Source organism: Acomys minous, assembly GCF_964271855.1.
Source record: "Acomys minous genome assembly, chromosome: 4".
Lineage (NCBI taxonomy): Eukaryota > Metazoa > Chordata > Mammalia > Rodentia > Muridae > Acomys > Acomys minous.
In genome coordinates this window covers 85,160,904-85,177,290 of record NC_140486.1, presented here as the reverse complement: position 1 = coordinate 85,177,290, position 16,387 = coordinate 85,160,904, and the positions used below count along the sequence as shown (strand labels likewise).

The 16,387-nt window shown below is 43.8% G+C and overlaps 1 protein-coding gene across 13 annotated transcripts in view; it reads right to left on the bottom strand.

Annotated features, from left to right (window-relative positions):
• SPATS2L (spermatogenesis associated serine rich 2 like) overlaps positions 1-16,387 on the bottom strand; it is a 177,676-nt gene that overhangs the window by 83,088 nt on the left and 78,201 nt on the right. For all 13 annotated transcript variants that reach the window (XM_084780103.1, XM_084780107.1, XM_084780106.1 and 10 more), the window contains one exon: positions 10,531-10,591. In XM_084780103.1, coding sequence (XP_084636229.1) covers positions 10,531-10,591 — 61 coding nt within the window. The remainder of the gene's footprint in view (positions 1-10,530; positions 10,592-16,387) is intronic.

Sequence of the window (16,387 nt, the reverse complement as noted above, 5' to 3'; positions counted from 1 at the left end):
ATAATGTTGAGCCTGATGCTAAGGCGAAGCCACTGAGGGTTTACTCAGGAAGGAGTTGATATTTACACATTTAAGGTCATCCTATCTTTTGTGTATAAGCTCAAGGAGATCAAATGAATACCAGTTAGGATTTTAGCACAGTATCCTGGGCAGGAAAATGGACCAATATGAGCAGGGTAGGCAAGGACTTGAAGATTACTGGTAAATAAGCAACTGGTTTCTGTATAGATACAAGGGAACAAGGGACGGGGAGGAGGAAACAATTTGGATGGTGAACGGCTTGGCATGAATGTTCCCACCACGGTTCTCATGAGCATCCAGAACTGAGGACCACACATTTGAGACACACTGGATGTTACAGGTCAAGCATGGCCCAGTGCCTTTGTCTGGAAGACCCTCCCTTGAAGAATGTCTTATAGTTACCTACTGCTGTATGACCACTGAGAAGGACTGATCTGGTACTTCCACTGTCTCTGTGGAGACGGACTTGAGAGGCGTTTGGTTGAATGGGTTTGCAGTGGGTCACTCAGGAAGAAAGACAAGCAGAGAGACCACCAGCTGGGGGCAGTGTGCTCTCTTCTTGTAGCATGAAGACCACTCTGTAAGGTTTTGGATGGGATTGACTGGTTTTTCTCACAGCATGGTCACCTTAGGATAGAGCGTTTACAGGGCAACCCAGTGCTCTCTGCGTGCACTCCAACTATGAAGTAAGTGGCAGAATACCCTCATTTTGAAAGAAACTTGTTTCTTACTAAACTACTTAGCCTGCTACGAGGGCCTATCTCCTTTTAAGATTCTAACTATTAATGTGGGAGATACTTTTATAGTTACCATTGCTGAATACAATCTGCCTGAAAGAGTATGGAAAACAAAAGCATGGGGCCAAATATATATGATGGTTGCTAATGGCAACAGTCCTTCTAATTTACATTGAGACATGCAATAGAGAAACAAACATTACAATAGTATGTATTCAGTGTATGCCTGAGGGTTTTTTTTTTTAAATCACTGTCTTTGATTCTTCCTCCAACTTCCCGAGAATTACCCATTAGACCTGCAGATAATTTTAGAGCAGGTGAGCAGGTCCACTAGAAATCGGCTTCCATCTAGCGCACACACTACACAGTATTAAGGTTATGGGAAATATTCTGTCTGGCTCTTATCGCTGATGAATTCCATATTCAGACTTATTACTGAAGAAAAAAAGCAATGCTACATTCATAGGCTATTTTGATCTGGGTACCTTCACCACAGTAGAAAAGCAAGAACCCTTTTTAATTTATCTAGATCCTAAAAGAATATTCAGTAAATTCTTTCCGCATTTTTTTTGTAGCTTAAAGTCTCCACTTGGGGAAAAATGCTAATTATTTGCATTCACTCTTAATGTGGTTTTTCTTTTTTTTTTTCCGGCTCATTCACAGACTTTCCCAGATAAAAAGTATTATAAAAAGGGTACAAGTCATTTATAACCCTTTAATCAATACTAGAATAAAAAAGCTAATTACCCTTTGGTCAATACCAGCAGAAGACATTTACCTTAATCTCTAAAGTAAATCAGCTTTGGATAGTCCTTTACTGTGGTATGGAGGAAACAGACCATAAAACTCCATGCAAACAAAAAATATACTTTCTCTTTTATTTACAAAGGTGGACCAGTTTATAAAAGGCACAGTGTTTTAAATATAAGTCAGAATGATTACTTAAATGACCCAATTTTGCTTTTCCTACAATTTTCTGTTTGGTTTTCCTCTAGACTAGTCAAAAAAAAAAAAAAAAGTTAAAACTACTTTGTACATTCAGCCCTCAGTCTAATGAGTCAAGTTACATCTGAGCTGTAAGTATTTAAAGAAAATACTAACAACTCTCCATTAACGGATGAACAGATGCACAGAGGGTTTCCTCACAGTGCAACCTAATGTAGCCTTAATAAAAAGGAAATGCTGAAACGTGCAACAGCATGACAACACACTTCCAGGACATTATGCTAATGCCAACGAGCCAGTCACAGGACAGACGCTGCCCAACTCCACTAACAGAAAGTATTAAAAGAGGATAAGGTGGTGGTTTCCAGGGGCTGTGAGGGCGGAGAACAGGGAATGCGGAAGGTCACGTTTTATTTATACTAGAGAGGTAGATCCCTCTACCACGTGCCTGTCGTCAGCACCACAAGGCACGCTTATAGTTTCAAGAGGGAAAATACCATGTCAGGTGTTTTACAAAAACAAACAAAAAACCCTCTCATTATTATATACTCAGCCATCACTTCAACAACTTCTACCAATAATTATCTTCAAAGATTAAGAAGCAGAGTTCTTAAGCGTTCCAAACACAAGAGGCGTGAGGAACACGGCCCAGTGGGGTCACAAACGAACTTTCGATGGCTTTATGAAATCCCTGCACTTTACGAGGAATGGAAGGTTTCTTGTTCAAGTTTCTGTTCAATAGCAGAGCTACTTGGAGACTGAGACAGCACTCGCTTTGTGGTCCAGGGCCCCGCCTTTGTCTTATACAGAGCCACAGAGACATCTATTAAGCTAGGGTTCTGATGGCCCTACGGGGTAATGAATTAACTCACATAGAACAAAAAGACAGCGAAGCCAGGAGAGTTGACATATGTAGCAAAGGACTGAGATTTTCAACGGAAGGAGCTGGACTTTTTTTTTTTTACTTTAAATGCACTTAGAAACAGAGTGAGGGAAAGTGATTGCTTCCTCTAAGATTCCAGAAGACTCTCATAGTAGTGGTAGCATGGACCAGCTTGCCAAGGCTAGGGAATGCTGGGCCTTGAAATGAGGACAATCTTAGTTGTTCCTCAGGTGTTGTCTTACAGCTTTTGAGGTGGGGTCGGACTATCATTGGCTGGGACTATCAGCCAGGCTAGGCTGGCTGCCCAGTGAGCTGGAGGGATCTGCTTCCCTCTGCTTCCCTCTGCCTCCCCCTGCCTCTCCCTGCCTCCCCCTGCCTCCCCCTGCCTCCCCCTGCCTCTCCCTGCCTCCCCTGCCTCTCCCTGCCTCCCCCTGCCTCCCCCTGCCTCCCCTGCCTCTCCCTGCCTCCCCCTGCCTCCCCCTGCCTCCCTTTGCTTCCCTCTGCCTCCCCTGCCTCTCCCTGCCTCCCCCTGCTTCCCCTGCCTCTCCCTGCCTCCCCCTGCTTCCTCCTGCCTCTCCCTGCCTCCCCCTGCTTCCCCCTGCCTCCCCAGCAACAGGGCGCAAGCACACAACTACCATGCTCAGCTTTTAAGATGTGTGTTCCGGGGATTGAACTCAGGTCTTTTCACTTTGTCGACTGCTCTATCTCACCAGGCCTTTAGCGTTTGTATTTGAAGTTACCAATGATTTCAGAGCAATGGCTTTCAAACTTTCAATTCATTTTTTTTCCAGGAACGAAAAGAATCATGCTTTTTATTGGATGATAAAAGTTCCAAACATCTCAATTTCCTTTCTACAGACAGGGTTTGTTTGCTTGTTTGTTTGTTTGTTTGTTTGGTGCAGTTGAGTACTGTGGAGGCTAATGAAGTCTGTTGTAGGAGGCACAGCTGACTGACAGCCCAGCCATGCTGGTCCCATCATTGCTCCTCTAGATGCCATCAGTCCACCCTGAGGTTACACATACACTCTGAGGGACATACCGTCCTCCAGTTGGCAGCTATGGTATGCATGTCCCCATCAACCTGATGAGATTTTCTTACCACCACATTTCAAGTTGGAGACTTTTTCTGCTGGATTTCCTTTTTTTTTCTCCCTCCTTTCTAAGATGCCATGACAGCTGAAGGCTGTCCTTAGCTCCACTTGCCTGCCCTCTCACATTCACCACTTAGAAGCTCTATCCTGCACCCCAAGCCGAGGGAGGCTTGCCACACCCCTGCCTTCCTATCAACAGTGTCTACCAATAATTACTGACAATTACTATGATAGAATCTTGACTAAATTATTAAACTAAATTTTGATTAGCAGATATAAGGAGTGTGGTAAAATCCGTAGCATTACTGTCAAGTACACAGCAAGTTTAAAAAAAAAAGTCATACCTGTTGATAAGGAGATCGTGGTCAAGTTGTGGAGAAACATCTTACCAAGAAAAAGTGGCTGTAGTAAAACCCACGAGTTTACTGTTAAGTGCCAGAGCTCCCAATCGGTCTGCACATCGAATCTATCGCAACGGATTTTCAGTGTGCAAGGCCAGAAGGGAAGAAATCCTTGCTGCAGCCTTGCCAATCTTTTATCTATAAAACTGGATAATTTCGTATGAAGGATGATTGTAGGAAATGACTAGAATATGAGGGAAGGCACTATAAATTTCAAGGGGTTGCTAACTGAGGTTACTTTTCCTGCTGCCAAATGACTTCATTTTTGACATGCTCTTATGTTCTTCAGCAGTAAGCATCTGTCTCCTATCCATCCCTCAGCCGAGGTACAAATAGGGGTTAGGATGAAAGGCTAGAGGGAGAAGGGGCAGGAGAAACATGTGCAACCCTGTGTATTCTGGTCATGTAGCTTGGAGAAGCAACGGGATGCTAATCCTGCAAAATAGTCAATTTCTCCTTATCCCCTGAAACTGATGCTGACGTTTCCGTTTATCCATTCAGTTCCTTTAGACTCCTTGTCAAATCTCTTCCAGTTGCCAAGCAACAATAACAGCAGTTCTGTACATAAGCATTAGGCAATAACCGTTGTCAGTGTTTCTCCTTTCTTTGAAAGGGAAATTTAATGACCCTTTCCTATGAGAAAATGATGGCAGGAACGGGTCCCACAGTGAGATCGGGAAGCCGTGCAGCTGGTGTTCTTGCTATCCGAATCCAAGGGTCGGGCTAAATTAAACTCTCATGAAAAGTTATAACATTAAGGGTTTCCCTCTGAAGCTTGTAGGTTTGTTTGTTTGTTTGTTTGTTTGTTTTAAAACAACAACTATATTCCATTAAAACTCATCCTAGATCCAGTGAAATGGTTTCCCTATGGAATGAGTTCACATTCTAGAGATGTGTGACATCTTCATTCTGCTAAAATCTCTTTAATCAAATGCTTGGCTGGTGTTTTGTTTTGTTTTGTTTTGTTTTTTTAATACTCCACTCCAAATAAAAACATGGGCTATATTTTCAGCACTTTGTAAAACCCAGACCAAGAGTTACATGAAAAAATAAGATGAGGTGTGCTTACTAGGAAATATTAAGGTACCACCCATCCATCCGCAGTGGATGGAAACTTGGGCACAGACCCAAAGCTTGCAGCAATGGTGATGATATTTCCTTGCAAGCAGCGTGGACAAGAGGCTCTTGTCCCTTTTCATCTTAATGGCTCTATATGGTTCTTGTTTACAATCCAATTTACCTCAATAACTCGAGCAGCTCTAAAAGCTATTCACAATAAACAGCTTCTCAGCAACGGTATCACAGACTGAGCTATCCCTCATTTCCGTGTCATCAGATCGTCTTGTCTCAATGACGTTTTGTGCAGCTCAGCAATAGCTATCAAAGTTTGAAAGTCAAGCCCACTTTTCAATGTTTTCTCCTCTGGACCTTTTCTTCGCCTTTTCATTCGTAGTTGTATGGGAATTTTCATTTTCAACCCCCCTCCCCTCCGCCTTGGAAGAAATGTTAACTAGAGGCATTTTCCCCGTTTTTGCTTGTAAAATATACAGATGATCTCCCCGCGCACCCGACTCCTTTACGTTTACAGTATTAGAAGCTCGTAAAGGGTTTGCACATTTACTATTGTGTTTCATGACGTCATACTGGGGGGTTGAACTGGGGGACCTCACCCATGCCAGGTGATGTCTGTCTCCACACCTGAGTGTGCCTCCAGCCTGACTTAGTGATGAGTTAAATGGCTTATTTCCAGTTGTTCAGCTAGTCACCGGGGAGCTGACAGCTGTTGCCTTGTGGAAGCAGTCTTTCCCACAGCGTTCCTTATACAGGTCATTCCCAAGGGTCCCCTGTGGCTCAGGAATCACTCATCACTGGAAAAACTTATCAAATCACAATCTGGACACTACGGATTCACTAATTCTATAGGCAAGGATTACCTTTTCTTTTCATCCATAAGTTTTCTCATTAAATTGAAACTGAATGATAATAATACATTTTTAAAAACCCTGACAAAAATTCTATTTTTTCGTATACAACTTATCATTATCCTTTATCTTAAAACTATGTAAACCAACTTTATACCTAAGTGTGTTAAGCTCGAAGTAACTCAATAGTCACTATCAATTAATTTATCTGTGGAGTTTCTACTGTTGAACTCTGTTTTAAAGAAAAGTAAGTTATGCACTCATGCGTGTGTGCGCAAACACACACACACACACACACACACACACACACACACACCTACATGTAATTAAAAACAATAAAAAGAAATTTTTAACAAGATAAAAAATGGGAAATTAGCCATGAACAGTAAGTTATTCCCAACTGTAAGAATTTAGGCTGCCCACGGACTTGCTTCTGTTGTCCACCTTCAATCACGTTTGCTTTGAGGATCCATTCCGTGAGCAGCTGCTCACCTGGCAGCCTCATTTGTTGTCCTAACCTGCTGGGGACCGCGGTGCTGACTCACCATCTTCTAAAGATGAGTCTTTCCCGCAGAAGCACACGTAGTCAACCCAAGCAACCCAACGAAGCCCCGGTTTCTAGGAGCAATTTAAAACACGCTTTAATAGCGGCGGGTATGAAAATGAGATGACATTTCCATTAACCTACATACCATTTTTCAAGAAGCCTTGAGGTCTGATGAAATTTCAGAAATGGGATTTCCTAAGTCTCTAAAGAACTTAACTATTCAAATACTTGTGTTCATTCATCTGTCATCCACTCATTTACCCAGCGCTAAGCGAGGGGCCAACCATAGGTCAAGTCCAAGAAAGTAGGCGCCACGGTCCTAGTCTTAGCTCAGGGACACACACAACTAAGGCCTACATTACACGCAAGCAAGCTGTGATGAAAGATGCAGAGTCCTCAGTGAGGCTGTTCAGGGGGCGGGGCATAGCCATGCAGGGCAGTAAGAGAGGAAGGGGTGTCCAAGAGATCCTGAGTGGAAGGGCAGTGAGGCTCAGGCCCTAGAGGAAGGTATACCCTACAGGAACCTGCTTTTGCAATGGCTTGGGGCAAATATATTGACGTCACAATGGCGGGGCTGAACAGCACATGTGGAGAGACAGAGGTAGATAAAGGTAAGGAAGAAGACAGAAGTCTGGTCATGAAGATGCAGCCATGCTAAGGAAACTGAACTTCTATCCCAGCTGCATTTACAACTTAAGCCCTTATAATCCAACAGTACAAAGTTATTTTGAAATAAAATGTCACAAGTATCTATTACAAGTTTTATTTGTCCTGAATATTAAATGTGATTAGCTTCTTTTCTGGACTAAAAAAAAATTGCAGGAAGACAAAGCTATTTCTTCAAAGTACTCATTTTTATTTTCTATCCACCCCATTGGTTCATTAGAGATCTAAAAAGAACTCATCTCACGGTCAATTATTTTTAAAGAAAAGATTATGTCTTTCCCTGTTTATTGATTTATTTTTTGTAGGTGCATTTATGTGTGTGTGTGTGTGTGTGTGTGCATGTTTGTGTGTATGTGTATGCATGTGCATGCATGTGTGAATGTATATATGTGTGTATGTGTATGTGCACGTATATGTGTGCACGTGTATGGGTGTGCATACATGTGCATGTGCGTGTGCGTGTGCGCACATGTGTGTGTGTGTGTGTACGTGCACATGTGTGCGGGCAGGCCAGTGGCCATCCCTGAGTGTCGCCATTTCTCAGGAGCCATCCATCTGTTTTTGGAGGAGGGTCTCTCAGTGGTCCTTGGAGCTCTCTGATTTGGCTGGCTAACAAACTCCAGGGATTTACTGGTCTCTGCCCTCCCTGTGCTGTGATGACCAGCTCAGGCCACCAAACCTGCCTGTTAGGTGAGTGCTAGGTCCCACCTCAGGTCTCCATGCTTGCCTACAAGCCCTGCTCTGACTGAGCTGGCTCCCTAGCCAGCTTGGAACAGAAGACTTTTTATTTACTTTATTTTTTGCCATCACAAGACTTTTATTTTTTAATTTCCCACAGTTGTTGACTAGATATTGTATCAAAAGCACTAGAGATCTGCTCAGTAATCTACAGAACCTTGTAAAGTAAGGCCTAACAGTTGTTATTATTCTTAATTTTCAGAACTGAAATACCACTGCTTTGTGTGACAGATTGAGAAACAAACTAATCATAAAAGGCCACAAAAGCTAATAACTAAAGGAAATAAATATACTAAAAATAAATCAGAGTAAAACTACACGTGATCAGAAACTCTGTTGTTTATTATGGCTTATTTGATCGAGTTGAGAAATCTATTAACTTTTGACACGGGAGGGTGGAACTCAGTAACGAGGCAGAGGGGCTTCGCTTTCATTGTCACACAGAGCCACAATATTTGCAACGTAAACATCACCCTTCCCCAAAGATATACCAACATTTTGATGAGTTATTCACATGGAAAACACCCCACTATTCCTATGCCTCCTCACACAGGCACCTGACAGCACCTGACAGTGCGCTGATGCCTGTGCTAAACATGGCCCCTTCACGTCCACCCTCCATGGAATGCGTCCAGACACATCAGCCTGTTTCATTTGTTCTGAGTAAGACAATCTAACGCTGCCTGCTCTACCTTCCCTGGTGGTCAGTCCACTAGGCGTTGTTTTGTAGGAATCATTTGCTATCAATCTCATTCCACAGAGTGCCTTACCATTTCTACAGCTCGATGTGGAGACCGTTGGATCTACCCGTCACTGCGTGGCTGAAAGAGGGGCCAATTTTTGGTCGGTTCTAGGCAGCTCACCCCAACTTTTCAAACTAGGGAACACATAGTCTCATTTAAATAAAGGGAGAATATGAAGACACAGTATCAAGAAGATGGATCTTTCTGCTCTTGTTTATTCAGTGATCAATGAGTAAATATCAATAGAAACAAAACGCACGGCACAGTAACCCAGGCCCTTCTGCGTCAACACCTCAGGTAACATAATCGAGCAGCAGGGCCTAGAATGATGCTTGTTTTGAAAGAACGATGAGGTAGCACATCAGGATGTTTGTAACATGTGTCATTTGATAGGAAAACACATATGGGTTTCCAGTGACGTAAGTCACAGGTCTTGCTACAGTGGGCTTTTGCGCATTTCATGCCTGAAAGAACTGTTAATTTCTCCTAGATGTGCGTGATGATAAAATGTACTTTTATAGTTTAACACAAAAGAGTTTCCATCCAAGTCCATGGAAGCGTGGATTCCACCTCTGGTCCACTGAAGGTTCATGGCCCAGGGGAAGTGGGGCCCCATTCCTTAGTTCCCACCCCCTCTGCCCATGACCTTCAGGCCCACTCTTGGCTCTCTGTTTTCTAAACACAGCTGCCTCAGTGCATTTTTAAGGGCTTACTTTGCTTGCTTTATATAGGATTCTCCGCCCTCAGATCCCACCAGCTTTAGCCGTTCTAATATGACCTTCTCTCAAAGGGCTCTTGGGGCATCGTCATGGGAAGTAGTCACCTTTCTACTTCCCTTCCCGCCAAAGCACACCTGATGTGTCTTTCTCAAAGCTGTTGCCATGGTCTGAAATGACTGCACGCATTTCTTTTGTTACTATGTTTATTTTTAGCTTCTCTACCTTAAATGAGCAGGTGGCTCATCTCAATGTCCTGTGCCATATCACTGGCATCCAGTAAAGAAGAAGATTGGAGGGACTTCACAAACATTGCTCCTCTTAGCAGTCATTCTATATTTTTAGTATGGTAGGGCTACAAAGAGATGAGGGACAAATACCCACACTTAAGTAAATGACAGTCCAAGAAAAACCAAATAGCACAATTGATAAAGCATCAGATCTTAAGTAAATTACAGTCCAATAGAGTCTGGAGTACCTCTGGGGAAGGGAGCATGAGTAGACGCTGACAGGGATTCCTGCCCGGGCATGACATACCTTAGTCTCTGTTGCTAAAGAGTAGGTTAGGTAGACATATCTCAATGGGCTATGATACATGACCTTTAGGAGATGATATTACAATGTATTAATTAACACACAGATGACAAGAGAATGACGCTGACCCAAAGTCAAGTGAGCTTTACAGTCTGGTAAGGGCAGAGAATGGTGACCAGTTTATAACCAATGTGAAAGGTGAATGGGTGGGGTCGGTGTCATCAACTCTCAGGGTTGAAAGACACTTAAAAGAACAAATGGAAGGACCACAAGATGGTTGGAGAGGAAGTCCTATGCTCCAGCACTCAGATGCTGCCTCCTCGCTATGCGAATTAAGCCGCAGGAGTCACCTGAGCTATTGCCCAGTGTGTCTGTGCATCGTGGAGCTTATGGTCAAAACCGAGGAAATACATGCATTGTGTTTATCGCACACCCCACAAAGGCAACTTTCTGGTAAGCAGTATGCAGATGCAACAACCTTTCTGTGTATCTCTGCAGACCACTTTTCGATTCTCCCATTTGAATCAAGTGTTTTTGTTTGTTTGTTTCTTTTACCAGCAGGGATTGTTACCTAGCAGGGCCTTACCTTCTCCTTGACATTTACATGGGTGTTGAGTTCAGCCATCTTCCTTCTAGGGGTGTAAGCCCTATAAAAAAAATGGATAAAAGAAACGGTTAATGTTTCAAGGATGAATGCCCAATATGTCTTTGTTTATGTTCCATTGTGGTTTGAATGAGAATGCCCCAACAGGCTCATATATTTGAATGATTAGTCCCCAGTTGGTGGACGGCTTAGGAAGGATCAGGAGGCGTGGCCTTGGTGAAGGAGCTTTATCCCTAGGAGTGGGATTTGGGCTTTCAAAAGCTGATGCCACTCCCTGCGCGCTCTCTCCCTCTCTCTCTCTCTCTCTCTCTCTCTCTCTCTCTCTCTCTCTCTCTCTCCATCCATCTCTCTCTCACCCTCTCTCTCTCATGCCTTCCTGCTGCCTTGCTTCCCACCATGATAGTCATTGACTCACCCTCTGAAACTCTGAGTTGAGTTCCTAATAAACTTTCTTCTATTAATTGTCTTGGTCATGGTGTCTCAGCACAGCAATAAAAAGCAACTTCTGACATGGTGTAAACCATTCCGTTCAGCCCTGATCGTAATTACTGTTTTAGAAACATTTGCCTGAGCTGTGTTCTAGAGCATGCTATGGTCACTCTGCAGGGCATGGCAAAGTCTTTTTTATCCATACTGCACTGACATGGAAAGTGACACCAACAGACAGGAACCACCCCCAACTGTGTTCCTTCTCATTTTGAAAAGGGAAAAGAAGGGGAAGCAGTCCAAAGCTGAAGTTGTACCAATTTCAAACAAGCATTTCCACGGCAATCCTCACCGTCCCAGGGTTATAGTCAGTCCCCGTACGTCATGGTCAGCCCCCATACGTCACGGTCACACACATTAGGTGTTTTGAACACAGGAGTAATACAGAATGAGCCAGGAAAAACGGCCACGACTCTACATGTAAGAAACCCTGCTTTTTCTTTTCCTTCCATCTGGACCATTCTCGCCTTGCGTTGGCCATTTCTTTTCTGTCAACTTCATCTTAGCTCAGGTTCCCCCTTCCATGAGAGAGGGCTTTCCTGACCGCTTCTGCCGCAGCTGTCACCTCCCTGGCTTGCTCTCCGTTGGTACACTTAGCAAAACATTACTGACAAGTTCGGGGACACACAGGTGCACTCACTACATCTTCTTAAGAGCAGCCCCCAGCCCCAGCCTCACTGGATCCTGGTCACTGCCTGCCATCTCCTCACTCCCAACTCTGGGTCTGCACCTTTGTTCTCTGTGGAGCAGCTCCACCCTGAGATCCGGGTCCCTAACACCAAGCTGGGGTACTTCTGTTTCTCCTGTCTGACTACAAATCTTTGACCATTACTATTGAAAATGTATCCTAAGTCTTTAATAGTTTTGATCTTTTCCAGATAGAGAATAAATGACTCAAATGCCTGACGGATTGGCCCAGAAGTTCGCAGCTACCAGTTCTCTGAATACATATGACACATTTGCATGTTGACCACTTTTTGTCAATCAAAACTCATGGAAACACTTTCTCATGTTCTTTCTGAATTCTGGCATAAAGTAACCCCCGGTCCCCAGCTCAAGAGAAGATATATGTATGGCTCTGCTTGCAAAAAGAAGTTTTGTTTTTTTTCCCACTTTCTTTTAAACTTAGGACTTAAATAAAATACAAATTTTGATTTAATACCATTTGTCAGTTTCTGGATGAAAGCTTGACAATATCCAATGTAGACCTATTTCAATTAATCTCAAATATGAATCTGTTTAGACATATTATCAAATACTGGAAACAATCAGATTTTATTTTTAGAACTTTCCGAAGAGTGCTGCCAACTGACATGTGCATTTGGGCATCCTAGCCAGAGGCCCTGCACACTCATTCCCAGGAAGGCGGCTTTTTGCGACATGCTCTGTGCAGACAGCCACCCCATTGAAAATACCTCTCACCTCGTTCAGTTGGCAAACGCTATGTCTCCAACACTGGCACAAGGGAGGCAGCAAATGTGCTAGCTGGCAAACCATACCTCCATTTTGTTCTGACTTACTTCTGCTCTTGAATGATTCTAGGAAAAGACTATTTTCTGGTTGTCTCTAACAATGAACAGGGAAGCTGTGCAGGGCTTTTCTGATTATAGGCACGGAAAGTGAAATCTTTGTCAACACCATGCCTGTGAAACATCCACAGGGATGGCACTTGGAAGACTTCTGTTTGGGCGTCTTACTCAGATGGAAGTTCTGGCATTAAATAAACATCCACTGATTATACGGCCCTTTCCCATGCGTGACTGTATATCCATGTGTGACTGTGTATATATAGGAGGGATGTTAAGATGTATACATATTGAGCTATACAGGAAGTGAGCAGCGACACTTGCTTTGGAGTCACTTGATAGAAAAAACCTGTGAGCCATAGCTACACCAGCTGGATTTTCTGGACACGTCTAATTTTTCCATTACAGACGTGTGAAACCTGATGGAAGAGGTTTTGTTTGCTTTTGCAGTTGGACTTTAAATCTACATGTGATATACAGCACTTTCTAAAGCTGGAGAGTTATAATCCACAGAAGAGTCATGAAGAGATCCCAGTGAACAGATGTTTCTAAGTTCTGAGAAAGTGACAGCCCTGATGGTAAGCTACACTCCCTCCTGCTCCCTCTCTCTCTTTCTCTCTCCCTCCCTTTCTCTCTCTCTCTCTCTCTTTCTCTCTCTCTCTCTCCTCTCTCTCTCTCTCTCTCTCTCTCACACACACACACTCTCTCTCTCTCTCTCTCTCCCTCTCTCTCTCTCTCTCTCTCTCGCTCTTTCTCTCTCCCTTTCTCTCTCTCTCTCTCTCTCTCTCTCTCTCTCTCTCTCTCTCTCTCTCTCTCTCTCTCTCTCTCACACACACACACACACACACACACACACACACTCTCTCTCTCTCTCTCTCACACACACAGAGTGGAGGGCTGCCCCTACAGGCTCCCTTTTAAATGGCATCTTTCTGCTGGCTGGTATACAATAGGTTGGGAAATTGCTCATAGTTGCCATTATGGAAGCTAATTGAAGGGCTTCAATCTAAACAGATCAAAAATTTAGTCTGCCTTTAAAAACTGTGAGCCAGGTCGCTAGGCATGAAGTTGGGTTCTACTGATGAGGACAGGTGCCGGGGACACTGTGGGTGGGTGAGGGAGAACCGCAGCCCTCAGGTGTTCAGGAACATTTGCACCCTCCAGTTGGCGCCAGTCCTGCCTGGGTGTTCAGAATCACACACCTTACCTTGGCAGTGCTTCCTGTACCTATGAGAACAGACTCCTTCCTGCCCCCTGTGAGGACGAGACTGTACCGCGGCCCTCAGCTTTTGAGAATCTTTTTTTCCTGCTATGAACTGCACCTGGCCAGTCAGTCTCACGGAATCTCTATCATGTTTACTCTACACAGGAAAGGCATGTGTCCTCCGAGAAGCACATTTTTACTTCCCCCCATATGACAAGCCCAGGATCCAACCGTGTGAAACAGCAGCTCCACAAGCTGCAGACAGAAGCCTCCAATGCTGGCTTTTCTCAGGCCCTTTGGTGAGTGTTTAGAGACAAAAGACCTCCCCAGTTCCTCCAGTCCATGCTAGTGTATTATGGCTCAATATGATGCAGCACTCATTCCTAAACACTTGCTGATCACAAGAGCTCCAAGTCTACAAGGCGGGGAGACTTCTGACTTCTTGGGGTGGGGAGGAAACCTGGTTTCTAGCTCTTATTAGCACTATTCCTGCAACAGACCAATGCCTGGGGCCTAACTGTAGGTATGTACTATATACAGCATTTGGGTCAATGGCAGGCTGCACAGAGGTTAGCATATATAACACATAGCCTATGTGTGAAAGAGGCCACATAATCTAGACTTCTGTACGTGCACCCTATGGTGTTTGCACAACAACAGCTTTGCCTAGTGATGCTCCTAACACACACACACACACACACACACACACACACACACACACACGACTTTACTCTCATCTACGGAGGCATGTTCCCAGGCAGTTTATCAGTCAGCCACGTTAAGATGCCTAAGAATGACAACGCATTCATATAGCATTTCAAAAGCTTGGTTAATATTTTAAGACTTTTTTCCCTTAAAATTATAACTTTGGATTGCAGTAATAGCATTACAAATATGTTTAGGTATCATATGTTTTACTAATACCCTAGACAAAAATAAAGATCAAGAAAATTGCAAAAAACTTATTAGGCAAAGACATCAATCACAAAGGAAAGAATTCATGGTTTTACTTTATCATCTCTACACTCCCCCAGAGTAAAATTAATAAAACATAAATATGGCTAACACCGACCACTTCAGGCACGAAGTTCTATCAAACTGAAGTACTCGCTGAGCCATGACCTTACTTAGTACACACTAATACCATTCTGAAAAGCCATTAGCTTACAAACAAAAGTGAACATTTTTATGAGAAATAAGCCCTTATCATAGGAATTCTGGCTAATATATTTGCCTCAGCATTTCTAATTGACACGATGCAAGGAAGTGTAATGTGTATTGTCAATGTGATCAATTTCCAACTCCAAGTTCAAATATTTGTGTTTCTCTTGCAGTCATGGAAACAGGAAAACTTCCAAGACTAGCCTGTGACATAGACTGGCTGGCCGCCGGCTCAGCACTTCCCCTGGCTCTCTGCGGAGGCGGTGACACGGTTTCACTTTTGTTTCTCTGAAACCCTTGGTGGCTCTCCGCTTCGGTTTTCTGTTCTCAGGCATTACGTCACACCGCCTGAGTTGGACTTGGAGAGAGCCAGAGGAAGGGCAGGAGGGAAACGTCCCCAAACGATCTGAACAGTTTCCCTTGAAGTGCTGTGAACAGCTTCCCATGGTCTGTAAAATCACGACAACCTGTACACCTGGGGTTACCAGCAGAGTCGTGAGTGGGAAGTGTCCTCACTTCACGCTGGTACGGGGCAGGGACCCTTCTGAGCTCCTGCCTAATGACCAGAAGCTCTTCAATTAAGGTGCTTGGAAAAGAGAAGGTTGCGAGGCCCATTGGAACTGGAATTGTAATTAATAACAACCGCTCTAGGTTCCTCCCTTATCCAGCCAGCCTGGCTTGGATTGTGCTAGAAGTATAAAATATTTCCAAGACCTTACAGACTTAGCACATAAAGAATGTCAACTGTCTCCTTCATGTTTTTATATTGACCGGATGCTGAAACGACTGTATTGAATAAATGAAGTTAAGCAAAGTGTATTATCCATTTTTATTCATTTACTTTATTAATATTTTTAATGTGTCTACTACAGAATCCAAAATCGTTGTCTGTGGGCATACATTATATTTCTACTGCCACATGCTGTGCCACGGCATGTGGTTCTTGGAGTGTGGTTCCCAGAGGCACGTCCTCAGCACCACTGGGGACTTGTTAGAAACGCAAGTGGTCTGTCACGTGTGCCAGGCTGCCTGGAGCTGAAGGGCAAGGGAAAGAGGGCTTCCAGGCTTCCACCCGCCTCAAGGGTGGAGTCTGCTCGCTAATGTGAGACTGGACTCACCATCCTTGGAACATGAAGAGAGCCTTCCCTCGGTGCCAACACAGCATGGGGTAGATGGAGTCCCACAGAAGTCTACATGGATAAATGTAGCTATTTCCTACAAACTGAGCAGTGCTTCTTTCGCTAACATTATTAACAACAACTACAGTACATTTTGGACTATAAGACACACCTGACCATAAGACGCTCCCAGTTTTTACAACAGTAAAACAAGAAAAACAGTAAAAACAACAATTGGACCATGAGATGCACCCTAATTTCCCCACCAATTTTAGGTTGGGAGAGTGCCTCTTATGGTCCGAAAAATACAGCAGAACACTTAGGGAGAACTTGCAGTGTGCCAG